Source organism: Myotis yumanensis, unplaced genomic scaffold (assembly GCF_028538775.1).
Source record: "Myotis yumanensis isolate MYYU_CA2020_CCGP unplaced genomic scaffold, mMyoYum1.0.hap1 SCAF_3, whole genome shotgun sequence".
NCBI lineage: Eukaryota > Metazoa > Chordata > Mammalia > Chiroptera > Vespertilionidae > Myotis > Myotis yumanensis.
In genome coordinates this window covers 168,080,759-168,108,454 of record NW_027223754.1, presented here as the reverse complement: position 1 = coordinate 168,108,454, position 27,696 = coordinate 168,080,759, and the positions used below count along the sequence as shown (strand labels likewise).

Genomic DNA, 27,696 nt, shown 5'->3' with positions numbered 1-27,696 from the left:
TCTCATTTCTCCCTAAAGAGGGCTCCCTGGCACTATGCCATGTATTAATGACTGCTTAGGAAACTTTTCCTCCAACATTGGTCACGATTATTGCCTAGGGTTGTGGGGTTTATTCTTGGCTCACCTCCCAATATTAGGGCTGCCTATAGACACACCGGAGATGCTGTGGTTAACACTACAATCACTCTCAAGCCCCCAAAACTTACAAGGCTACCAATGGTGGATGTCAGTTGGAGAATTTTCTATTCATTGTATTTACCTAAAAATCTCATGAATTTTTCTAACATAATTTTGTGTAACATCAATAATTTTGTGTAACATCATTTGTTTTAAAGGTACGTTTCTTTGCAAATTAAGACTGCTATGGTAAATAAATAGAAAAGAAACCAGGTTTAGAAAAATGATTTTCGTATTCACCATTCTTCCACCTTATTGGAATCGCATGCCATAGTTCTAGCTTTTGTGCTATAATATGTAAATACGTCTATAGTCTCCTTGAAGCATTGGTCTCAGCAGAGAATTTTCTAAATATGTATTTGACCTAATGAAACCAATTATGGCTTTCCACTTAGGCTTTTCTTCTTATAGCTTTATATAACTATATAATGAAATAACATGGACTTGCTGGGTAATGGAATTAAAGTGCTCACGCACAAGTTCTGCGTAACCCTCTCATTCATGAAAAGGTGCTCCTCGCTAGACAGAAACTTGCTGATTTCCAGTATTGTTATTTTTGTCTAAAGTTCTGTAAATACATGCTTTAATGTTATCTTTAAGAAATCTATGTAAATTATATAGTCTACAATTTAGAGACTGTACAATTCTGTGTTATATACGTGCCTAGTGCTCTGTTGGCACTCAATAAATTTTAAGTAACAAAATTGATAATCATATAGCCAAGGCATATTTTTCTTCCAAGTTCGAGATAGGATGTGACTATATACTAATGAGACTCAGTAGTTCAAGCCACACATGGAAACTTGTCTCATTACTTTATAGTCATGCCATGTATGTTTTTTTAACCATAAAATGACAATAAAAATGATTTTTAAAATGAGAATGTTTTGGATAAGTGACTTCTGTTGTGATCTTGATCACTGTGATTGAGTATTAGACACCAAGGAAGCATGGTGAGACTTTTTCCACAAAACGGAAGCGGTGAAGCAGCAGGAGCACAGCTATGGCATTAACCACATGGGCACCTGGCGCTTGATGCTGGGATCATTTTGATCAAATAGTATTTAAAAGAGAAAAAAATCCAGTGTTTATCCAAGGAAAATTTGGCTTATCAATCACTCTCATATTAAACTCTTCATAGTACATAATGCAGTCAGATATTCAGAGTTTTAACGACTTTCTCTTAAGGCAGCAAAACAAATGAAGACAGTACTAACTTGCTAGTTACATTACAGCCATGGCTTTTTCTACTACCTTGATATTTGCAAAACTAGTTGCATTTGTGAATCCTCATTTCATAAGAAAAGGAGCAAATGCTTCTATTGTTAAAAATTAGTTACAGGATTGCACTATGCGTAACTTAGAAAGGCTGAGGCACATTGTCACATAGGTAGGTGAGCAGACTCGGTTCCTCTAAGACAGCGGTTCTCAACCTGTGGGTCGCAACCCCTTTGGGGGTCGAACGACCCTTTCACAGGGGTTGCCTAAGACCATCGGAAAACACATATATAATTACATATTGTTTTTGTGATTAATCACTATGCTTTAATTATGTTCAGTTTGTAACAATGAAAATACATCCTGCATATCAGATTTTTACATTACAATTCATAACAGTAGCAAAATTACAGTTATGAAGTAGCAACGAAAATAATTTTATGGTTGGGGGTCACCACAACACGAGGAACTGTATTAAAGGGTCTCGGCATTAGGAAGTTGAGAACCACTGCTCTAAGACTACAGTTAAGTCCTCAATGTTCTCAATGGGTTCTTGGAACTGGGGTGAAACGATGTGTATACCGAAACCAGTTTACCACAAGCTAATAAAAACAAGTTCCTACGGCATCTCAAAACATTACTTGAGAACCTACTGTACTTAAATATTAAGAGAAAAACCTGCCATTAAGTCCTGGTTCCTGTGGATTTCAGTCTGAAATGAAGTTTTTAAAGCAGTGGTTCCCAACGTGGGGCCCAAGCTTCAAAGGGGGACGATTTGATTTTTAAGGGGGGCAATTTGAGAATGAATTAATAACTGAATTTTTTGCACTTATGATTCTAGGGGCCTCATATACAGTATATAAATATATATTGTGACATTTATGCATTTCGGTTCTCTATTATGTTTTGAAACTTTGCTATTTTTTCATATCACTTCCTAGTATTCTTCCTCAGTACTTCAACTGTCCTTTTGTTCTTTTATTTTTCTCTTTCATGGATGCTATATTCTTTGGAAGCTTATTTAGACCAAGTTAATGGCCTTTTAGGCTTCCTCCATGTGAATAGGAGTTCACTTTTTGAATAATAAGAACTATATGTCACAGGAGTGAGCATCAGAATTTTAGAGATGCTTAGGTGGGGCATGGCCAAAAAAAAGGTTGGGAACCACTGTTTTAAAGTATCCTTTGTGAGTAGGTGATAACAACCATGCAAATCAATAATCAAAATGTTCAAGAGGGCCTGGCGGGTATTGCTCAGTGGTTGAGCATCGACCTATGAACCAGGAGGTCACAGAGTTCGAAACCCGATTAGGGCACATGCCCAGGTTGCAGACTTGATCCTCAGTGGGGTGCATGCAGGAAGTAGCCAATCAATGATCCTAATCATTGATGTTTCTCCCTCCCTCCGTCTCTGAAATCAATAAACTTTTTAAAAGTTCAAGAGACAGTCAATGAGAAGTCCCCCTCCAAACCCTCTCCCACCTGCTGGATCCCACCCCACTGCCAGATAACCACTGATCGTATCTCTGCAGTACATCTCTGGTATTGATTACATACAAGCAATTAGGATTTTTCTCATTTTTACACAAAGTATTTCATACCATTAACACTGCTGTACTTTTTTTAAAAACGGAAAATCTTAAGATTTTTCCATATTGGTATGAAGAGCTCCATTTTATGGGTGTACCATGATCTATTTAACTAGACCCCTTATTGATGAACATTTAAGTGGTTTCCACGCTTTATGCTGGTCACTAACATTTGCTAAGCACTTCCCTCTGCCAGTCACTGTGTTAAGCCTTTTACATGTATCATATCAGTCTTAACAATCCAATGTAATAGTTGTTTTATAAGTGAGATATGGAGGGTTTAGAATAGTAAGTACCTTGACTAAGGTCATATGCCAAGTTAAGTGGAGCCATTTCACCAGCACACACACAGCCCAATTATAGAGAAAAACTAGAATTCTTTCTATGGGGTGTCAGGTTGCTAGTACATACAAGACACCAATTTTGGGTGCCAATCATTATTTTTGTATTTGCTTCACTAGTTCCATTAAGTATTCTCTTCCAGTGCATTTTGTTATCTTTCTAAAGTTTTCCATAATTCCTCAGGTTTATTTTCCACGTATTTCATTTATTAATTTGACACCACTCCACTTTTTAGAGCCAACAAAACTTTCTGGGAATTCCCTTAAAGAAGGAACATTTCTTAGGCAGAAGATTATGCTAACTTGAAACCAGTTTCCAGTCAACTACTATCCATGCTACTGTATAGTTTGAACTGTTAGCTGACTCTTTGGCCAGACTTTTCCTCAACATTTTCAAGATTAAAAAAAAAAAAATCTGTTGAAATTATTACATATGTCCCCTTTATGAAGCTCAGGAACTGTGGTGGAACAATAAATTAGTATACTCCTTTTAGAGAGCAATTTGACAACATCGATCCAAATTAAAATGTGAATATCCTGAAATTCAATGTAACCTCATAGACAAAAAGGATGTTCATTAACATTGTTTCTAATAGCCAAAAGTTACTCATCAACCAAAGAACAATAGAACCATTATAAAATAGACATGGGTGACAGACTACATCTTCAATTTTTTTTTTTTTTTTTTTTTTTAGAGAGTGGAAGAGAGAGGGAAAAACAGAAATATCGATGGGAGAGAAACATTAATTGGTTGCCTCCTGCATGAGTTCTGACCAGGGCCTGGGAGGAGCCTGCATCCAAGGTATGTGACCTTGACCAGAATTGAACCCAGACCCTTTGGTCCACAGGACCAACACTCTTACCCACTGAGCCAAACCAGCTAGGGCTATCTTCAATTTCTTAAGGGGACAAGAGATGTAGAACAGTTTACAGAATATAATTTATGCGCTGGGGTAACTGATTATCCCGGAACCTCAAAAAGTATTTTTGTAAATGTGCTGAAGAGTATGGAAACATAAAGAAAAATATCTTTCTGATGGTTCTCTCTGGATAGAAAAACCAGCTTAGGAAAATGGAGTTTTATACTAACTATAACTGAACTTTTAAAAATTATATATTAAGTGTATGTATATAATTACATCTTAAAATTTATGGGAAAATAAAAACTGATTGACCAAGGTATCCTACTTCTAGGAGTTAATCCCCAGAAAACAATCTGAAATGGGTACAATTTATATAGTCAGATGTTTGTATCAGTCTTATTTATATTGGTACAATTTATATTTTACTAATTTAATTATATTAGTAAATACAATATCTAACAGAGGCTGTTTAAGGAATATATATATATTCCTTAGAAAGTTCATATACATATGGCTAATATGCAAAGTGGCCCCGCAGGAGCTTGACCGGGAGTTCTATCGCTTACTATGACTTGTGCTGACCACCAGGGGTCAGCACAAAACGTAAGGCCCAGACTGGCCTGGCCTAGGGACCCTACCCGTGCACACATTTCATGCACCAGTCCTCTAATATCCATATAACACTATATAGCCATTAAAAATCACACTCTACAATTTTTATTAAAACAACTTTTCAATACATCTTTAAGTGAAAAGGAGGACTTACAACAATTATGTGCAATTTGATCAGTGTTAATAGTTGTTACCTTTAAATGGTACAATCACAGGCAATTTTTCTCCTTTTGCTATTCCGTTTCTTCTGTCTTTCTGGATTTTTTTATTTACTAAAGTGTTTCTAATTTCCTGTAATGATTATGAAATTAGGAAAAATGCTGTTAAAACAGATGCTTGTAGTTAACTCGAGTCTTGCTTTACAACTTGGACATTAAAGTAACTATGATGCTAGTTACTTTGGTGCAAATCCAAGAAATACTTCAACAAATGTTTGGAAAGAGTTATGAGATAAAAATCCATTTCCCAGGAATGTTAATAAAATGTTAAAGACACTACTTTGTTTATCAAAAGAATTTATTAGAAAATATTACATACTACATATCTGTTTAAGAGCATTGTTTCAGTAGACAGCACTCCACCCTCACACTACAAACAATGTGTCATGGACCATGGGCAACCACCCCTGTGCTCCCGAAACTACACCTTTTGATGGAACATTCAAGCAGTACATACTGTGGTCATTTAAAGGAAGGTGATGAAGAAAATGTGGTAATTACCAGGAAAAAAAAATCACAAAACTTTTGGAATGTTCAAATAATAACTACCTTCAGTCTCAAAATTCTAGACATCCCTACCTCTTAAAACATTGGTCAATGTGACTAGTAAGTTAAAGGGACAAGGTTTCAAAGGTCAAGTTAATACTGAATCTTCATAAATAAGAAAAATCTGTAACACCACAAAATATTTTTTAAGTTTGCACACATGCAAAATTAATGTAAATTTCTGAAAAACCAAGAATGGGGAATGTTAAAGCAATGTATTTTTTAACATAAAGCATGCACTTTCTAATACGTTCTCAAATATTTCGAATTTGTAAAAGTTTGAATTCTAATGCAGTAGCATTCTTCATTAGCTATTCTAAATGCGTTCTAACCAGTACGCCAACCAGATATGGATTACACCTTATTTTCAGGAAAGGTGGAAATAATTCATGACAGTACTGCCAAACATCTGAGATTTGATCACACCACCTAGTTTTTCTTTAAAATTTATTTTAAACATGTTTCCAAAGGATAAATAGTAAAGCAAATTTTAAAATGTCACCAAAAGTCACTGAAAAAAAACAAAGGAAAAGTAGGCATTGTGTGATTAATTGGCTTAGGCAATTTGCTACAAAATTTTCAAAGTGTGAACCAGCTTTAACTCAAAATAGATTTAAAGTTAACACAGTTGTTTCTAGAGCTCAAAACCGAAACAAGTGAGGATGTGTGCATTGATATTTAAAATACTGTCTTAATATTTTATTAGAAGAAATATACTTCTACACTTTCCCATAATCTAAACACAAACTTTAATTAAAAATATATATAAATCAGTAGAATACCATATTACAAATGCCCAAAAATGCAGAATAAGGATCAAAAGCTGCTTGGAAATATTTCTAATACTTTTGGGGATTATACTCATAATCTATTAAAGATTATGAACTAGCACAATCACTATTGGGGCCATCATTTCAAAATATTTTGCCTATCAAAGCTAGCACCAGGAAAGTATTATGCACATAAAATTGAGAAACACAATCTTTATTTCAGAAAAGCACAGTCCCACAGAGTATTGCTCTTGCTAGTTTAGCTAGTAAAAGGGTCAGCCTGTTTCATTGAGCCATATATCTATCTTTGTCTGAATAGCTTTCCAGTTATTTGGTATCTACTGAAAATTGTTACTAGAATTAAACACAGATTATCATGGAGACAACTCTTGTTTTCTTCCAAAATGCCAATTAAAATAATGGTACTATTAATACTTTTAACTTACCTTTTATAAAAATTAACATATTCTAATACTTAAAAAAAACAACCAAATCCCTAGTCCCTGAAGGCCTAACCCAAACTCCATTATTTAATTCCTCTCCCTTTTGAAAACACAGATTTGAATGTCTAGATTTTTACAACATGCTTAATGGCCATCAAATTAACACTTCATTCATTGTAAAACATATCCAAACATTTGGATATCTCAAGTGTGAAAAGAATTTCATGATGATTGGACAAATGAACAACAACCGGAAAGCCACTGAAGTGAGTCTCACAATTCTACTGTAGTCCCAAGAAAGAGAGGATCGTGGCCACCACTTACTGCAGTCCTCTGGTTGGCACAGATAATTTATCATCTCTGATAGGAAATATTATGAAAAAACAATTTTCACAAAGTCAACGCTCTTTTCCACATTGATCTTCTAAATTCAACAAAGAATTTAGACTGCCAAAGCTGTAAATCTAGCAAATGTAAATCTAGCTTCATCTCAACTGGGGGGGAAAAAAAGGCACAAAGAAAAACAAGCAGCATACCCTTTATTTGGTGATACAATGGTCAACAGTGTTCCAAAGTTTTGAACACTGAGTTTTATTCATGTAATCACTTGTTTTCTAGCAAAGCAATTTATTCAGATGTGTGCTTTTAAAAATACAGATTAGGAATCCTGCAATTGGTATGTTCTCTTATTAGAAATATTTTTCATGGTAATACATTACTTAACTTTCTATAATTAGAGGGGAAAATCATATAGATCATACTTTATTTTTAGCCTGACAGAATAAAGGTATTATATATATATATATATATATATATATATATATATATATATATATATATCTCTTCCAAAACCAGTGCACTTAGAAATTTCTAATTTGTGCACTCCATTGTTGAAATAAAAAAGCTGTATGTACATCTTCCACATCCACACTGCAACAGTCCTAGTAGTAATGCATTCCTTAACCCCTTTAGTTTCCCTTGAATTTGCTCTTTTTGGGGGTGGGGGAGGAAAGGATATAGAAGTTACAGTGCAGAACTATTATTTATTTTGAACAAAACATATCCTACGTTAAAAAAAATAATTTTATCAAAACCAAATTTCAATCACAGTTAGGTATGATTTTCAGTTAAAGGTATATGTTGAAATTGCACTTTGCAGATATCTTGACAGTGTCCTTATAGTGCTCTCCATTTCAGCCTATGTTTTTTTCAGTAGACACAGGTTCTTCCAGAGTTTTCTTTTGGCTTCCTTTCCGTGAATATTTGTATTTGTCTACATAGGCTTTAACCAAATTTGCCACTTTAGTAGAATTGACTTCTCCACTCTTACTATGACAAACCTATGAAAAAATGAGGGAAATTTTTTTTCATAGTTAAAAGGAATAAAATGGACAGCTTTGTGAAAAACAACCCCAAACCAGACATTTTCCCATGTTTCTTCATATCTTATATGAACTTATTCAAAAGTTAAAAAAGCAGACAAGAATTAGAAGAAGGTAGCTCTTATTATTTTAATTAGACTTAAGCATCCCATTATTAAAATAGAGATGTTTCAAAACAATACATACAGAACTACACTAAAGCTAAAACTTACTTTATCTACTGCTTTTCGTACAATCTCTTTATATTCTTCCTTGGTGATATCTTTATTTTGGTAAAAGGGCTTAATGGCCAGTTTTACCTCCTGTGCTGCTTTCTCTTGAATTTGCAATTTCTAATAAGAAGAAAACGTATAATTATTATTTGCCCAATTAAATACTTCCAAAAACTTTATTTAAAAATATAAAATTAAAAGCACTGTACATTTGCATTAGAAGGAGCTCTTCAAATATGAATGTTGTAAACACAAAATTTATTTACTAACATACATATCAAACATTTCTAAAAATAATTATGAAATATTACTAGCAACTCATTGGGCATCAACATATCTAGATAGGACCCTTCAAATAATATTTGAATTTAAGACTATCAATAAATTCCCTTTACCACTTATACAATAGAAAGCTGTGATTTTTTTCAACTTTATCAGAAACAAAATTATGTAGGTTGCTCTCAACCTTGAACTTGCCTTGTCTGTCTTCGAGCTATCTGCGCTGGCTTCCACTGTAACACTTACTTTGCTTTCTGCCAATTTTACAGCAGCATTAGAGGCTTTGCTGTGACTTGATGACGAAGCATTACCAGAACTTGGTCCCTGAACTGTTTCCGTATTTGCTGGGGCTGCTGTCGGAGCAGGCAAGACTGGTGTACTCATGTTATTAGTTACATGAGAAGCACCAGGAATACCCTGTTTTAAAGAGTTATCATCAATTAATGAATTACTTGTACTCAATAGAAATCTCTTAGTTACATATTAGAAATAACATTTTAAAAATTCAAAGCAATTCAATCTTTGTACTTAAGAGAAATTCATATTTCAGGTCTTTTATGGAGAAAAATGAGTAACATTCTTAAAAACAGAGCCCTAGTTGAAGATGTCAACATGACTTTTAAATTATGCATGTTTATTGTAATGTTCTGACACCAACACTAAAAACAAGAAGAGCATTTAAAGAATAGTATCTTTCCTGCAAGGTTCTTTATGGAAATTAACTGAAGTGCCCCCCTTTAAAGATCAGAGGAAATGAGGCAGTGAAGTCAGATGGCTTGCAGTGAGTAGATAGCAGAAAAAGATTTAATATCCCATATTCTGGAATCCCATTCCCTTGTTCTTCCAACTATATCTTGCTATCAGGATTCTAGAATTTATGAAATGTAGACATAAAACTATAAGCAACACAATGTTTACAAATTATTCAAATGATCTGTATGCCTCAGAGGCACCTCATTCTTTTCAGCATGGTAATCTGTGAAAATGAGACAGTAGTAGCTAATGAATAGCTTTCACTGGCGTCTGACCAAACAAGACAATACAAGCTTCACTAACAGTACTTTATCACAAGTTCCCACTCCTAACAAGTCCAATAAATTAGGGAAAAATTTAAAGCACCCAAGACAATTCTAGTTTGGCTCATTATTACCTGGTCCTCTTAATGTGAAAAAACCCGTTTGGAATTTAATAACAGTATATTGTAGACTTGGTAATAAGTATTTAATTCAGTTTCTTACTTGTGGGGAGGGAGATTTAGGAGAAGAACTGTGAAAGGGGGGTTATGAAGATTTACCATAAACCCAGCAATTTTCAACCAGTGTACCACAAGAATTTTTAAAACATGCAATACCTGATGATTTAATCAGGGACACTGACCTTAGATTGTCAAATAAAAAAATAACAGCTAACACAACAACAGCTGTCCAGTGTCAATGAAAAAACTTTACACCTATTGTTTTTGTGAGATCAGCAAAATATGTATTTTTTGTTGTGCCGCAAAATTTTAGTAATTCGTTCACATGTGCCATGAGATCAAAAAGGTTGAAAATCGCTGCATAAACCTAATCAAATAAATAATTGTTTTGGATGACAGGAAGCACTTTCTTGAATATCTGTCCCTAATCGCTAAATGTTTACAATGGCTATGTTGATTAAACTTGAGTTGCTAAAAACATACCTGCAATTGCTTTCCATCTGGCTGTGAAGCAATGTAGTTGACTTGTTGGGATGGTGGGGGAGGGGGTGGGGGTGGTGGTAGTCCCTGAGATACACTGGTAGGAGCAGCTACCTGCATGAGAGGTACTCCTGTGTGCAGATGCAAGGGTAGCTGAGGATGAATAGTAAATGGATTGCGTTGGATGTTCATCAAAGGAGCATGAACACCCATTGGATATGGGAAGATATTCATAGGCTGGTGCTGTGCATTCATTTGTTGCTGCATTACATTCATTTGTGGTTGCATCATATTTATAGGTAGCTGAGAAACATCACCTTGTTGGTTTGTTTGGTCTTTTAGGTTAGAATCTATCAAAAGAAAAAGGCTTGTGAAAAATATGTTACAAATTTCTTTAGAGAAGCAAAGAACTGATGGTTATAGTAAAATTAAATAGCAACGAACAGATTTAGAACATCTAAACCAATCTCCAATTATTTGGCTTAAGCTTGTCATTTCTAAATAATGTGGGCTAATTTTCTAAAAGAAAACATGCAACTAAAATAATTTTTAAGAATAGAGTTACATGATAACATCCATCAATATGAGCAAAGAATAAGTAGCTCAAGAAACTTACTAAGGAAATAAATACAAATTCATTTTGGTTACTAAATTAGAAGAAAAGTTAATCAATTTTTAATCTTCAACAACTTTTTTCTCACATTGTTAACAAAAAAAGCCAAGAAAGATAAATCTTTATTAGAAGAGTGATTTATATGAGAACAATGATCAAAATAATTCAAGTGTACACATCTGAAGTAAAATAAATAGAAGTTAAATCCTGCATAGAAACATCCCAAATTTTTCTATTGTAGTAAATTATACTTAAAATATTAAAGTTTTTGCAAAGTTTCAGGTAGGGGTAGAATGAAAGAAGAAAATAAATACTAATGTGTATATATTTATTTAAAATATAAAGTGACCTGTAAACAATTGGGATTCAATTAACATTATCCTATATAATAAAAGGCTAATATGCAAATTGACCAAATGGTGGAACGACCGGTCACTATGATGTGCACTGACCACCAGGGGGCAGACGCTCAATGCAGGAGCTGCCCCTTAGTTGTCAGTGCGCTCCCACAGGGGGAGCACTGCTCAGCCAGAAGCCCTGAGCCGGGCTCATAGCTGGCGAGCGCAGCGGTGGCGGGAGGGCTCCTGGACTGCGAGAGGGCGAAGGCCAGGCCGAAGGAGCCCCCACCCCGAATGCACAAATTTCATGTACCGGGCCTCTAGTAAAACTATAAGACAGATCATTTCAATTCAAATGAATAAGGCATTAAACTTATAGTCTCTTTTCTCAAATAAAAGTGTTAATAAACAGAATACATTACCCTGTTCAGGTGTTTCCTCTTCCTGTCTCATCCATCCAGATTGTGAGCCTGAGGAATTCCTCCCTCGTCGTGAATAATAGTTTTGCACATCTGCTGGAAGAGTCTTTCTCACAGCCCAACTAGATGCAGATGTCCACCCGGACCTATCTGCTGGTGTATCAAATGAGAACTCTTGCTCACTTTTCCGCTTATAGTGTTGCTGTTCCACAAACTTGAAAGACTCATTCCCTGAACCATTTGAATTCCCTGAGAGGGGTTTTCGGTTTTGCCACCGATTTTCATTTTGATCTGAATAGACAAAATTACCTCTGTAAGTGCCTCTGCCCCGGTTACCTCTACCACGGTTAGACATCCAACCTGAACCAAAGTTTTTATTCCAAGCATTCCCTGAATTTTCATTTCTATTTTCTTCCCAAGGGGAATCTTTTAACTTTTCTGGATGTCTGGTCCTTGGATCAGGTCCAGAATTTATTGTTTCTGTTACCCAACTGGAACAGTCATTTCTATGTTTGTCAGCAGAATTTGGATCATCAGCATCTGGACTGATGTCATTTTTTTCTTTTCTTGTATTTTCATTCTGTTTTTCTATGTCGTTCTTTCTGTACCGATCATTTCCTCGTGGACATCTCCAACCATCACTTGCCCATCTTTCCTTCCACCGAGGAGAGTAGCTATCTCTGTCATTTCTACCAAATGATGAACTCTTACTTTTTGTTCTAGATCTTGATGGTGACCTTGAACGAGATCTGGACCTAGACCACCTTCTGGTTCTCCTTTCTCTCTCTCTTTCTCTCTCTCTCCTAGGCCCATCTCTATCACTTTCTCTTTCTCTGCTCCGGGACCTGGATTTTTCTGTTGGGGAGGAATCTTTCACTCTTGACTGAGATCTTCTGTTCTCTCTAGAAGTGTCTCTCTTTGGGGAGAGTGACTCTGATCTTTTGCCTTCCCTTGTGCCGTCTCTTTTTGGAGATCGAGATTGTGACTGCCTTCTTTCTCTTGCAATATCCTGTTTTGGGGACTGGGAACGAGATTTTCTCCGTCCTCTTGATGGTTCTTTTTTGGGAGATGGTGACTGAGACTTCCTGCTTTCTTTCCCAGTTTCTCTTTTGGGAGATGGAGACTGAGACCGCTTCTTTTCCCGTGCAGTGTCTTTGTTGGGAGACCAAGTTGTAGATGGGGAATGAAATCTAGATCTTCGAGTACGAGGCTTTTTGGCTTTATCTATCATATCTACTGGGTTTTCAAATGGCTGAGATACAGTTTCAACTTTTTCACTTACAGGATCAGAAAATGGCATATTATTTTGAGAACTGTGCTCTGCAGAATTTTTGTTCAGTTGTTTAGCATCAGTATTTACAGACAGTTCAATTCCAGACTCATTCTGATCACTGCAATATGAATCACATTCCATGGGTATCATTTCATTATTGTCTTCACTAAAATGTTTCTGAATCTGTTCAATGTGTGTGTTAGGCAATTCTGTAGATCTGGGTTGTTCAACCAGAGACTCAGCCTTTTCTTCTAAAGATGTGTCTAATTTGGTGTTAAGATTATTTTTTATTAAATTACTTTCAGAGTCTTGAATACTATTGAAATTTTCATTCCCTGAAGTATCACACATTACTTCTGTATCTCCAGTTTCAACATGCCCAGGCAACTGAATCTCTGAGATCTCAATAGAGGTTTTGTCCACTGTTTGTATAATTCCACCCTCAGAAGATTCTAATTTTGGGCTGTCTACAAGCTGTTCTGCTTCTACTGTTAAATCATTATGATCAATAATTTCTACTGTAGGACTCTCTATAACCTCTTGATCATTAACATCTGTAACTTTTTCTTCATTAACCATAACTATCTCTGCATTCTCAGATAACTCATCTAGGCTTGGTACAGGTTGGTGTACTTCAATTTCAGATGCTGAACATGTAAGAGAATCATTTGGAGGATAATCTGTACATATATCTGCTTTTACTTCTGATTCTGAAGGTAAAGATATTTGGTCTTCATTTTCTAATGCATCACCTCCTTCTTCAGAAATAGTTTTAGAAATATCACTTTCTAAGCAAAAAACATTAGACTCATTATCTGTATTCTCAATTTTTTGAACTTCCTCAATACCTGTATTCTCAACTTTTTGAACTTCCTCAATACCTGTATTCTCAACTTTTTGAACTTCAATACCTGTATTCTCAACTTTTTGAACTTCCTCAATACCTGCATTCTCAACTTTTTGAGCTTCCTCAATACCCGTATTCTCAACTTTCTGAACGTCCTCCTCCTCTCCAACTAGAACAGGAGGATCTTGGATACAAGACTCAGAATATGAAGATTCTACTTTTTCCTCTGTGTCATGGTTTTCAGTATGTTCCTCACTTTCTTCTATTTGCTCACTGCAACTTTTCAAGCCATTAGCAGACTTATTTTCTACATTTGTCTGCACAGTACAAGTGTTTCTACTTTCTTCATCTGATAGGTGCTCTTTCTCTAACACAGGTGGTGTGTCAGATTCTGCTGTTTCTTCATCTACTGAATCACTGGAAGATGCTTTTTCAGAAGGAGGTACAGAGTTTCGAAGTTTCTTTTTCAGTAAAGGTGGTTTCCTTCCTCTTCTTACAGACTTCCGTTTGGGGGCCTGTCTTGTTTGCTTTTCTGACTCAGCTGAAGAAGAAACACTTAGAGATGGATTATTGTTATCTGGGGCATCACACCCAGAATTATTTGATGCCGGGGATCTCTGAGAATGAGTGACTGTTTCAGCTCTTGTGTTACGTGTAGATCTCCTTGTAGGAGTTGCTGCTGCAGATTTTCGTCTTGATCCTCTGGTGTTTGATGTACCAGAAGTTTGCTTCTTCTCTTCTCCTTCTTGAGTATGTGCTAATGCATATCCCTTGCAAGAAGTACCTAATATTTTTTTAAAGAGTAAAAAGTAAGTATATGTTTCAATAAATGAGAATAGTTTAGCTTCAGCTTATTTTAGCATAAAATACACATCTACAACAGAGTGAAACAAAATATACTTATGAATCAAATTATGAATAAATGTATAGCTATTAATATCTGAGTAATATCAGATATTTATCAGCTTCTTTTAATGCTACTGAAATATGTTCTCACAAGATTTGAATCCATGTAGGCAATTTTATAGGGAGAAAAAACACAAAAGAAAATACGTTTGGTCTGATAACTGCCATTTGCTTTATGAATTGGTATTACCTTGGCAAAATGCAATAGAAAACAAGTTGTCACAAATACAGACTCAAATTCTTTGTTCATAATTAACGGGATATGAGATGCTACTTCTAAAGATCTATGGTTTGGACACTGAAGCCCTAAATAGAAGGGAGACTTCAAATCAGTCCTCCAAAACATTAACTTGTAATTTCTTAAAGTAAAAGGGATTTCTGGTTTGAACAATTTTAAAGTCAAGTCACTGACCAAATATTTACAAAAATATTTAGACTTACTATTTAAACCTTATTTAACAGTTTTTCTAAGTCATCAACACACTGTTTATGAGATTGAAAGAAGCTCATATTTTTTTAAAAGTAGAAAAGAACTTCACAAACTTTACCAAAATTCTGTAAAGATATGGTACTTGTTGGAAAAATAGTTCTCGGCAACACAGAAGGGATGAGAGGAAGGACTTCTGTTTCAATATTCCAGGGTATAAAACCAATTCTGCAAATTCGAAACAAAATAAAAACATTTTTGTTTAAAAGGTTTAAAAAATTAAACCAGCAACTTTCCAAATCAGGTTTGCAATATGAAAACACAGGGTACTTTAATTATTTTTTGCCCAAATAGTTAAAAATGTAAATTCAAAATTACTCATTGTTCAAGGATGGCAATTGGCTGCAAAGAAAAAAACCTTTAAGTGCATGTTTTTCAGATAAATTTATGGTAAATGGAGATCTAGGTAAATATAAAATAGTTGTTTCTCTTTTAAATAATATTTTATCAAGATTCCTAGCTGTTATTCATTTTTTGCTATTCTAAAAAAAGTCACTTGAATAATAAAATGCAAAGATTTTAAGGATACAGTTTGATGACTTTTGATCACTATATATATATCTGTGTAACCACAACCCCAATAAAAATAATAATAATTTTCACCACTCCAGAAAGCACCTCATGCCCCTTGCACCCCATTCCCTTTCCAGGCAATGGAAGAGACAATTTTGTTGAATTAATCAAATCAAGGTTTTAAAGAAATTAGCAGGGTCAAAGGGAAATCAGTCCATGAGTTAATAAAAATTATAAATATTGGCCTGGCCAGCATGGCTCAGTGGGTGAGCATCAACCTATGAACCAGGAGGTCATGGTTTGATTCCCGGTCAGGGCACATGCCCGGGTTGTGGTCTCAATCCCCAATTGGGGGAGTGCAGGAGGCAGCCTATCAATGATTCTTTCTCATCATTGATGTTTCTATCTCTCTTCCCTTCTTTCCTCTCTGAAATCAATTAAAAGAAACAAAAACAAATTAAAATACTGGAAACAGAACTATTATTTGAATTCTGAAGTATTTCATAGATGATATCAGTTTTTGTTAGATGTCTTTGTTTTACAACATATTTCAAGACCCCAAGCATCAAAATATGTCACTTTTTGAAAAACCTGGCTTCTGTTGCTATATTATATTTTTAAATTCCTCCATTTAAAGATGATGACTCTTCAATGTTCCCTGTGTCCCCAAGGACCTGCTAAGACCCTGAAGTTTCTGCATCCAAACTCAATCCACTGTTAGCTTCTTCTTTTCTGATTCATATTTGCTCATCACTTCAAGTCTCCTAACAAGACTATTTTATCCAATATAACTTGAGATTCTGGAGTAGGAGGAGAAGCTTGAAAAAAAAATACAACGTGTATATGTACAGAAATATATAACTAAGAAAAAGTTTCATCTGGGCTTCCAAATTTTACTCCTATTTGTGTTGCATTATTCCTAGAGCAAGCATGTCAAACTCGCAACCAGAGGGCTGCATGCAGCCCACAATGAATATTTTTGCGACCCAGCCAATATAACGGTATGTAAGAAACGTTTTAATAAAAATTTTGTAACTTAACTTTTACAATATCCTGTTATATACATAATTAATAACAAACTGCAAAGTTCTCGAATAACCGATTACTGTAATCGCGTTGCATTCATTTCCCTTACGTGCGTTATGCACTGGCACATCATTTCTCTCCACTAATACTAGCAGCAAATATTTTAGCAGCTGAATGCCACATCATCAGTCTTGCATTGACTTTGGTATGCACAAAAGGAAATATTTTGCTTTTGGAGAACAAGAAAAATAGGTTTATTTGCGTTATGCTTATTAATTTGTGCAGTTATTCAGCTTCTGGTAAGTTAATGTTCAAAAAAATATTGATTTTTATTAAAATGTTCTATTATTTTCTATTATTTTATGTTAACAATTATTCATTTATTGCAGCCCTTTGTATTCAGCACGTCTCTATTGAAAAAACCTACGTTTCTATGAAAATTGAAGCTTTTGTTTTTTGCAGTATATATAAACTTAAACCTTGTTTATTTGGCCTGTGTTAGCCTTTGAGTTTGACATGCTTGTCCTAGAGTGTGAAGGACCCTATGCAGAACTACATTACAGTGGTATCTATTTATATAAAAATCCTGGGTGTAATGTCACTACTGAGGCTCGACCAACCGGAAGGAAGTCAGTCTTGCAGGGGTTTTCTTGGCCACAGCTGTGCCCTCCCCGAGCTGTTTCCCGGAGCTGTTTCCGGCATGGGCGAGGTTTGAGGCAGGAACCAGCCCTCGGAGCGTAGACCCACTGAGTCCTGGGTCACTCTGCCAAGGGCTGTGCCCTCCCCAAGCTGTTTCCCGCAAGGCCTGAGGAAGAACCCACACTTGGAGCGCCAGGAGCGCCCAGCAGCAGTCAGTCCTGGGTTGCTGAGGAGGAGGCCACGGCATGGTAGAATTCTGAGTCTGGCCCAATAGGGGGCGTGGTCGGCCTTCAAACCAGACCCTGACAGTAGGGAAGAGGGAGCCCCATTCCTCACAGAATCCGCTGTTGGATAGCTTGCTGTCAGTGGCCTGCCAGCCAGAAACCCCATTCACCTGCACCCCGAACCCTGACAGGAGGGAGGAGGAAGCCCCATTCCTTACGGAATCGACAGGTGGCTAGCTTGCTGTCAGGGGCCTGTCAGCTAGGAATCCTATTCATCTGCATATCTGTATAAAGTTTTAATACATTATATTAGAGGTTGTGGTGGTACTGTTTTACCCACAGCATCTACAGGAATTGCTGCAAATTTACTTCTTGGTGGAAGAACCTTTCATTTCCAATATAAATGACCAATTCCATTAAATGAAACTCCAATTTCTAGACTTGATATAAACAGTGAAGTTGCTAAAACTATTAAAAAGGCCCAACTTCTCATTACTGATGAATGCACCATGGCATCCAGTCATGCTATAAACGCCATAGACAGATTACTAAGAGAAATTTGAATGTTGTATTTTGTGGGACAGTTCTCCTTCTTGGAGGAGATTTTCGACAATGTCTCAGTATTGTACTGCATGCTATGTGATCGGTCATAGTACAAACGAGTTTAAAGTACTGCAATGTTTGGGGATGTTTCAGAAAGTTGTCTCTTACAACAAATAAGATCAGAGGATTCTGCTTATAGTGGATGGTTAGTAAAACTTGGAGATGGCAAACTTGATAGCAGTTTTCATTTAGGAATGGATATTATTGAAATCCCCTGTGAAATGATTTGTAATGGATCTATTATTGAAGCTACCTTTGGAAATACTGTATCTATAGATAATATTAAAAATATATCTAAACGTGCAATTCTTTGTCCAAAAAATGAGCATGTTCAAAAATTAAATGAAGAAATTCTGGATATACTCGATGGAGATTTTCACACGTATTTGAGTGATGATTTCACTGATTCAACAGATGATGCTGAAAAGGAAAATTTTCCCATCGAATTTCTTAATAGTATTACTCCTTTGGGAATGCCGTGTCAAATTAAAATTGAAAGTGGGTGCAATCATCATGCTATTGAGAAATATTAATAGTAAATGGGGTCTTTGTAATGGTACCAGATTTTATTATCAAAAGATTAGGACCTAACATTATCGAAGCTGAAGTATTAACAGAATCTGCAGAGGGAGAGGTTGTTCTGATTCCAAGAATTTGTCCCCATCTGACACTGGTCTCCCATTTAAATTGATTCAATGACAGTTTCCCATGATGCCAGCATTTGTGATGACTATTAATAAATCACAAGGACAAACTCTAGACAGAGTAGGAATATTCCTACCTGAACCCGTTTTTGCACATGGTCAGTTATATGTTGCTTTCTCTCAAGTTTGAAGAGCATGTGACGTTAAAGTTCTAAATACTTCATCACAAGGGAAATTAGTCAAGCACTCTGAAAGTGTTTTTAGTCTTAATGTGGTATACAGGGAGATATTAGAATAAGTTTAATCACTTTATCAGTCATTGTTTGCATCACTGTTATTTTTATATCATGTTTTTGTTGTTTTTATATCATGTTTTTGTTGTTTTCATATGTTTTTGTTGTTTTTATATCATGCCTCTGTTGTTATATCCTTTTGTTACTATTTATTAATAAATTTATATATTATTTTCATATACATTTTACTAATTTCCTTTCATCTTTCACACTTCTATTGTAGAGGAAGGGCAAATAGCAATATTAAAATATTTCTGCTAATTAATTCCCTTTTAATGTGCACGAATTTCATGCACCAGGCTACTAGCATGAAATGAAGTTCAAGTTATAGGCAACAAATGACCTTGATCTTTATGTACAAGCTTGATTTAAGTATATATCATATACCTAGCAATGTGCTAGGACTTAAACTAAGAAAAGGCTAGATTATTGAAAGTTATGAGTGCCAGGGCAGAGTGGGGGCTTGATCAAATAGTTATTTAAAAGAACATTTTGGCCCTAACTAGTATGGCTCAGTGGATAGAGCGTCAGACTGTGGACTGAAGGGTCCCAGGTTCGATTCTGGCCAAGGGTATGTACCTTGGTTGCAGGCACATCCCCAGTAGGGGGTGTGCAGGAGGCAGCTGATCGATGTTTCTCTCTTGTTGATGTTTCTAACTCTCCCTCCTCTCTGTAAAAAATCAATAAAATATATTTTTTAAAAAAAGAACATTTTGGAGAGGAAATATCATGATAAAAGCAGTAATTCAGCTAACAGCACATAGGAATGGGGAAAAGAATAGATGAAGAATGACAGATATGAATGCCATTATTAATAATGAATCTTATTATTTAGGCACTATCCCTTTTAAATGAATCAAATGTCCATATTTATTAAACAGATTAAAAGTTCTTTAAGGGGTTCTTTAAATAGCGATCTTTGTTAGGCATCTGAAGCACCAAAGTATAATTTGCAGAAAACTTTCTTAGAAACATACTCACGAAATAAGATACATCTGTAGTTAAGTATTAATGATATCTTATATTCATGTTAGCAATTAAACACTTCAGTAACAATTTTATTTTACCTTCCAATTCCAGGTAATGTATCAGGAAACCATGACAATTCCAGTTCCTGTCTCTTCTGTCTAATTAATGCACTGATTTCATTGACTTCTATAAATTCTGTACTAAAAGATAAATTTTACATCTTCATCAGAATTCTAAAAATTTTAAGTTTGGAGTAACAATTGGGTTCATGATATATATGCAGTTGTTTTCATACCTAGCATTATAAATCACATTTATAAGGATAAGAACATTTTTCTATTTAAACACTTTAAAAATGAACTAATTCCTAAAAGTTAGTAAAATATTTATATTACAAAACAAAATTATGTTTATCTGATTCATAAAAATAATGCTTGAATTTCTATTTAAGTGACAGAATTTTTAAAAAGTCAATTCAGACTAATATCCTCGTTATATAGAGAAAAAACCCTAACACTATTTCTATCCCATGAACCAAAGCTACAGCAAGCAGTTCCAGCAGAAATTGTAGGCGCAATAATTTCCACCTGAAACTAAGCAGAGGACAAAAGAAGAAAATCAAAGAAGGTACAATTACTATAACAAAACATAACGAAAAAAAGGGTATAGTTCAGCTTTTCAAAGACTACTCAGACGTAAGTGCTTTCTTGTAATTCAAGCTCGTAAATTGAATTCTACAATCATAATCTGTCTTGTTAGTTCAACCAATTCTATGCGATTTTAAAAGTCCAACTTAGTTTTCAAATTCCACCTATCACTATGGATTCAAAGAAGGATGTACTCTGAAAGGGCTCTGCTTACTGCTAGCCTACTTTTTTCTATCAACAAAACGCCTGTGTAGAATAATTTATTATTAATAAAAACTAAGCTCACTAGCATAGGCAAGTCATTGCATAATAGAGAATGTCACAAAATGATAGGTTTTCTCTTTGCTAAAACTAGTTTATTTTCCAAAAGGAAAAAAAGCAAAAATCAAGGTGGGCTTTCATAATGTTTGCTGAGCCTAAGTTTAAATTTTTACCAAAAGTTAATTATAACTAAAACATCAAGTAGAAAAAAGCATAAATTAAAAGTAGAAAATACTAACCAGTAAGCTCTACAGGTAAAAGAAGTGTCTCCAGTGTGACTAGTAGAAGAAAACATATTGAAGGAAGAATTTCTGAAGGACTGACTTGTACACTGATCTGATCTTCGAAGCTATAAAAGTAAAAACAGGTTAGTGAAAAAGCAAACAAAAAACCTCCATAATATAAATAGTAGGTAAAAGTTGTATTGAAGACTTTTATATACCGGAGGCACTAGCGTCATGTACTAAAAACCATAAAGTTATCTAAGAAAATGATTTTTCAACACACCTTCTTTATCTTCATTGTTGCATTTTTCTTTCCTCCCATTTCACTGTATTTAGTTTTTCCTGTACAAAGACACAAAAAGGCTTGGTTACCTTGTCTTAATGTTTATTTTAAACGGTTGTAAAACCAGTACTGATACTGACACATTGACAAAAGGAAGTTAAAATATGTAGAAAAGTTGCATTTAAATTATAGTACTGGCCTGGCTGGCGTGGTTTAGTGGTTGAACGTCAACCTATGAATCAGGAGGTCATGGTTCCATTCCTGGTCAGGACATATGCCCAGGTTGCAGGCTCAATCCCTGGTGTGGGGCGTGCAGGAGGCAGCTGATCATTTGTTCTCTCTCATCATTGATGTTTTTATCGCTTTCTCCCTCTCCCTTCCTCTGTGAAATCAATAAATATATATTTTAAAAAATAAAATAAGCCCTAGCAGGTTTTCTCAGTGGATAGAGCATTAGCCCATGGAGTAATGGGTCCCAGGTTCGATTCCAGTCAAGGGTATGTGCCTTAGTTGCAGGCTTTATCCCTGGCCCTGGTCCAGGAGTGTTCAAGAGGCAACCAATTAATGTGTCTCTCTCACATCAATGTTTCTCTCTCTGTCTTTCCCACTCCCTTCCACTCTCTTCAAAAATCAATAGAAAAATATCCTCGATAATGATTAACAAACACAAACACACACAAAACAAAAAATAGTTGCATTTACATAAATTTTCCAAATGCTAATTTTATCTTATCTTGTTAAGCCACAGATGTATGAAAAATGTTAAGGGACCACATTAGAGAAAACTGGTAAAGCATGTAATACTGCTATCTTAGTGCATGAGCATTAGAATTCTAGTCAACATTTTCTGGCACCCTATGAAAATTTAAACCACACTGTAACAACAACAACAACAAATATATATATGTGTGTGTGTGTATATATATATATATATATATAGAGAGAGAGAGAGAGAGAGAGAGAGAGAGAGAGATGAACGACTGGAACGACCAGAATGACCAGTCCCTATGACGCACACTGCAGCCAACTAACTGTCACTATGACGGGCACTGCGGCCGACTAACCAGCCCGATCGGGGGCGGGGCTGGCCAGCCAACCTCCCGCAACCCCTCTCTCCAGCCGGCCCACCCGTGCATGAATTTGTGCACTAGGCCTCTAAAATATATATATAATTTCGAATTACTTAACACATTGCAGACCAGTAGTTTTATTGCTAGCTTTACCCAGTGGCCAGATAAGTTTCTATTGAACGAGTACAAAAAATGTTTTTACATAAATGTTAAAGTCATGCTTTAAAATTAAATCCCCATTGCATTTTGAAGTTATTTATTACATGTTCTTACAAGCTAATATCTTTTTAAACTATACTTTGTAAAACACTGTGTAATATGAAGTGAGAATTCTCGTTATCTGTCCGCAATGTGTTAATATCAATAATGCTCTTCATATATATCCTTTTTCAGCTATGACCTAAAAAACAGGTCCTGTTAGCTCACTACAAGTAAGAGCTGACTGAAGGAACTAGGTCCATCAGCCCTTGTCAATCATAAATTACCATTTAACCACTGGCACCATCTTCAAATAAGTATTCTCTTTCCTCCTCAAACTTTATAATTAGAATTAGGAAAAATAGAAGTGTTGAGTCAGACAGCTTTCTGTTATAGATGTGTTTCTGGCTACACTGCCTATGACTTATTTTTTGGCATTACCTGTCCCATCTGGAAATTTATTTCTATGGATACACTAGAGGTCTGGTGCATGAAATTCGTGCACGAGAGCAGGGGGTGGTCCCTCAGCCCGGCCTGCACCCTCTCACAATCCAGGACCCCTCCGGGGATCCCTGTGGGATCGGGCCTAAAGCGGCAGTTGGACATGCCTCTCGCAACCCAGGACTGCTGGCTCCTAACCACTCACCTGCCTGCCTGCCTCATCGCCCCTAACCACTCGACTGCCTGCCTCATCGCCCCTAACAGCTCACCTGCCTGCCTGATCGCCCCTAACCACCTCTGCCTCGGCCCCCACCGCCGCAGCTTCGTCCACAAGGATGTCCAGAATGACGTTCAGAAGGTCATTCGGCTGTCTGGTCTAATTAGCATATTACGCTTTTATTATTATAGATACTTCCGGGTTAAGAACAATAAAGGATAGCTTCTGCTAACTACAAAAACTGTTAGCACTTTTATAGATTACTGCTCTTAGTTTTCCTTTACCATTGAGTCTACATTATTAGTCATCTATACCTATCAATACACTTGTGTGCAATAAACTATTGATGGTACTATCATTGCTTTCTCCTCAAAACTCTGGAAAAAGTAAGGGAGGTTAAAAATTTAGTTGAAGAATGAAAGTGACATTTCCTTAAAAAATTTGCCAAAAGGTATGCTAACCTTTTCTAGTAAGGGGAAAAGAGCAGGCAACACCATCTTCATTAAATAGAAAAACTAAACAATTTATATGGCTTTCCTAGAGTCATAGGTTTAATGGAAAAACCAGTATAAAACTCAAAGGGCCAACTTCCAATAAGATTATCCAGTAGGCCTGCTAAGTTTTAACTAATGTTCTACTAATAATTTCTAATCCAGATAAAAGAAGTTCACAATGTCATATGTTCTATTCATTAGTTTATGTGTAATATAAATAACTTCAGGAAGTGACACATAAATGTTCAAAGACAGCCCCTTTCTGCTTCAAAAAAACTTTTAAGAAATTAAAAAAGCTAAAATTGGTCTAGTGGGTTTGGCTCAGTGGATATAGAGCGTCGGTCTGTGGACTGAAGGGGTCCTGGATTCGATTCTGGTCAAGGGCACATGCCCGGGTTGCAGGCTCAATTCCCAATAGGGGGTGTGCAGGAAGCAGCTGATCAATGATCCTTCCTAATCATTGATTTTTCTATCTATCTCTCCTCCCTGCCTCTCTGAAATTAATAAAAATATATTTTTTAAAAAAAGCTAAAACTGAGTTCTTCTAAAATCTAGCCAAGCGATCCTAGATAAAGAGACATCATTTTCTCAAAATGTTCTTTTATAAAAAGAAATTTAAATTATCCTTAATACACCATGATTCCTGTTCAGTGTAACACGAGTAAATAAAGATGATTTTTCTGCTTATTAGTTCATTTGCCCTAAACTTTGAGACCATTATAAATAACATTTACAGGTTCTCTTAGTCTTCTGATAAGGTCATTTGTTAATAATATGTAAGAAATCTCATAAGAAATGTGAAAACTAAAGGTTAAAATTCTATGGTTTATGAACTTTATAAACATTAGCCTAAAAAAAAATAAAAGACTGATATTGATCACATTCTGAAAGATAAGCCAAAATAATCAAGGTTAGTTGGTCTATTAAGTAGGGAGCAGACACTATGTTATCAAAGTGATAATTTTATATTAAGAATTATTTTTTAACTCAAAAGTGCATCCAAACAAAGCCATAAGAATAAGGCAGTAATTTGAAACAAATTCTGGACATCAGATCACTTAATCTATAAATGTTTCAGTATATAAGTCTAAAAGGTAAGTGCTCTTTGAGGGAGAAAATCCTTAATACCATTATTCCAAGTAAAAAAATTTTTTTAACTTTAATAATTCCTTAATATCAAATACCCAATGTTCGATTTTCTTCAATTGTCCATAAAGTTTTATTTTTTATAACATGTCAGAATATGGATCCAAATAAGATCCATACACTCTGACTGGCTGAATGTTTGTCTCTTGATCTACAGGTTCTGCTCCATCCTTTACTAAACTCCTTGGAATTTTTTGACTAAAGAAACCAGGTCATTTGTCTGTGATCTAAATTTTGCTAATTGCATCCCCTTGTCACTTAACATACATCTCTGACTCTGTACATCTTGTAAATTAGTAGTTAGATTTCTTAATAAGATGCAGGTTTGTTTGTTTTGGCTTTCAGGTTTTTTTGGTCACACTATTGCATATTTGCTGTTATTTACTTCCATAAAGAAATATTTTTTTAAAAAAATTTCCCTGTTACTCCTCACCAAGGATATTTTTCCAGTAATTTTTTTAGAGAGTGAAAGGGAGGGGGAGAGAAAGAAAGAGAAAAATCTATGTGAGACACATCAATTGGTTACCTCCCACACACGCCCTGACTAGGGCTGAGAATCAAGCCTGCAACCGAGATACGTGTCCTTAATCGGAATCGAACCCGGGACCCTTCAGTCCACAGGCTGATGCTCTATCCAGTGAGCCAAACTGGCTAGGGCAAGGAGTATTTTTAATGTATTGTTGTCTCACCTTTTGTGATGTTAACAGCCATTGCTGATCACTTCCTAGATCCATTAATTCATTAATGTACAAAATGCTAATATTCAAATTCTATACTTTTATCTTCAATTATTTGCTGAAATACTTCTAAAAATATTTAACTTTCTTTTACTACCTGTTTAATTATTCTGATGTGTAGTTTACTTAGGAAAGGCAAGATAGATGTTTGAATCTTTTCTTTTATAAATGTACCAGTTTAACAATGAGTTAATTCTTAGCATCCTCCAAAATAGACCCTTTAGTTTTTATGTTTATTTAAATCTGAATAATTTCATTAAACATAATACCTAAATACAAACTATTTCATTAAGTATATAATGTATTTCAATGCAGGGGAAAAAATTGGCCAAGTTAGATGTATTAAACTCTCCAAGTAAAAAGCGACATCATAGAAAAATGAACCAAATGGATAATCAATAAGTTTCCAGTACCCCACAAATGAATCCAAACTCGTTCAATTAAAACATTTTCACATAATTACCTTGATTACTTACATATAAAACTAAAATGAGTATTTCTGCCTATCCTAAACCACACAAATGACTTCAGACATCTTCACTTAAGCAGACACATTAGTTTACAGGCCTTGGACGATGTTAACTTTCTGGCATAAACTTTTTTTTTAAGAACTATAATTTAAAAATTGCTTTTCAGTATTAAATTAGCTTAGGATATTCACTAAAAACTTGTTTAGTATTCCATATTCTGAATAGTAAAACAAATTCTCAAATCCATATAAGTCAGAGTGTCTTATAAATGGTCTTCACTATAGTGAAGCACTTGAGGTTAGATCTGCCTATGTCTCTCTCTCTCTAAAAATAAGTCCAAGCAAGAGATATATACTTAAAGAAAATTATAGTAGACTTAAAACTAAGATAAACATAGTGAGAGCAGGCCAAATTATCTAGAGAAATCTATCACATCATTTAATCTTTCTCAGCAGTAAATTTTATATCAGATCCTAGAGTTACCAAGCAAAGTCCATCCATTAAAAAAGGATGTTCATCTACAGCAATGACATAGAAAAACAAACAAATTTGATATCTAAGGTTTGTTAACAAAAGAAAAATGCTCATCTAATCAGTAAATCCTTTTAATACAATTTCATTTTAATAGCAACTAATCAAAGGCAGAAAGAGCACTTATTAACCTATAAATATGAGATCTATAGACATAAGAGATCATGTTAATTCAAATCATAAATATAATAATAACAACCAAACTCCGTATTCATAATGTAAAACAATGAAGTTGATAACTTTTAAGAATAATAAATTCATTAATTCTTTATATCTTTAAAGAAAAATTCATTGTAACTAGCCTGGAAATTAAATGTTCACCTCCTCCCTTACAAACAGTTAATAGTAAGTTGTTCTTTAGAATAGAATACACAGCCTGAGCTCCAAGGAGGAATCACAGGGCACTATGGTATCATTTTTCTCAGACCCTGCCCCAAACCTTTCCTGTACTGGAGAACTATGTACTAGGTGAGATCGAAAGACAGGAATATTTAACTGCTCATGTAGATAAATATGTAAGAGGTGCTTTATTTCCAAAGTTTCAAATTAGAAGTGTGGCTAGAGACAAAACCACCACTTCCTCTGGGAACTGTGAAATAACTTCACTGTCACAAACTTCCCTTGCTACAGCTTACCGTACTTTATCCCATCTCCCCTAAATTCTTCTGCTTTTATAAGTGGAGTAAGACTGTAATGTAGGTTGCTAACCACCAAGTAATTGAAAATATCCTTCTTCTTTTCCTCTCCCCCTTTCTTTCTCCTGCTCCCTTCCTCCAAGATGAGCATTAAAAAAACACACAAAATGGGTAGGGAACAGCATAAATAACTCCATGAAAGTAGTTTATATAGGATTTAACAA

The 27,696-nt window shown here is 35.2% G+C and overlaps 1 protein-coding gene across 4 annotated transcripts in view; it reads right to left on the bottom strand.

Annotated features, from left to right (window-relative positions):
* Window positions 1-5,297: 5,297 nt before the first annotated feature.
* Window positions 5,298-27,696, bottom strand: part of SCAF11 (SR-related CTD associated factor 11) — a 95,555-nt gene continuing 73,156 nt past the window's right edge. For 2 of the 4 annotated variants that reach the window (XM_070410380.1, XM_070410382.1), the window contains 9 exons: window positions 21,534-21,592; window positions 21,266-21,375; window positions 20,217-20,318; window positions 15,269-15,375; window positions 11,698-14,598; window positions 10,328-10,674; window positions 8,848-9,066; window positions 8,371-8,490; window positions 5,298-8,116 (listed from right to left, as the gene is read on the bottom strand). In XM_070410380.1, coding sequence (XP_070266481.1) covers window positions 7,970-8,116; window positions 8,371-8,490; window positions 8,848-9,066; window positions 10,328-10,674; window positions 11,698-14,598; window positions 15,269-15,375; window positions 20,217-20,318; window positions 21,266-21,375; window positions 21,534-21,592 — 4,112 coding nt within the window. In that variant the 3' untranslated portion in view covers window positions 5,298-7,969. The remainder of the gene's footprint in view (window positions 8,117-8,370; window positions 8,491-8,847; window positions 9,067-10,327; window positions 10,675-11,697; window positions 14,599-15,268; window positions 15,376-20,216; window positions 20,319-21,265; window positions 21,376-21,533; window positions 21,593-27,696) is intronic. The other 2 variants (XM_070410381.1, XM_070410383.1) reach the window with 2 other exon arrangements.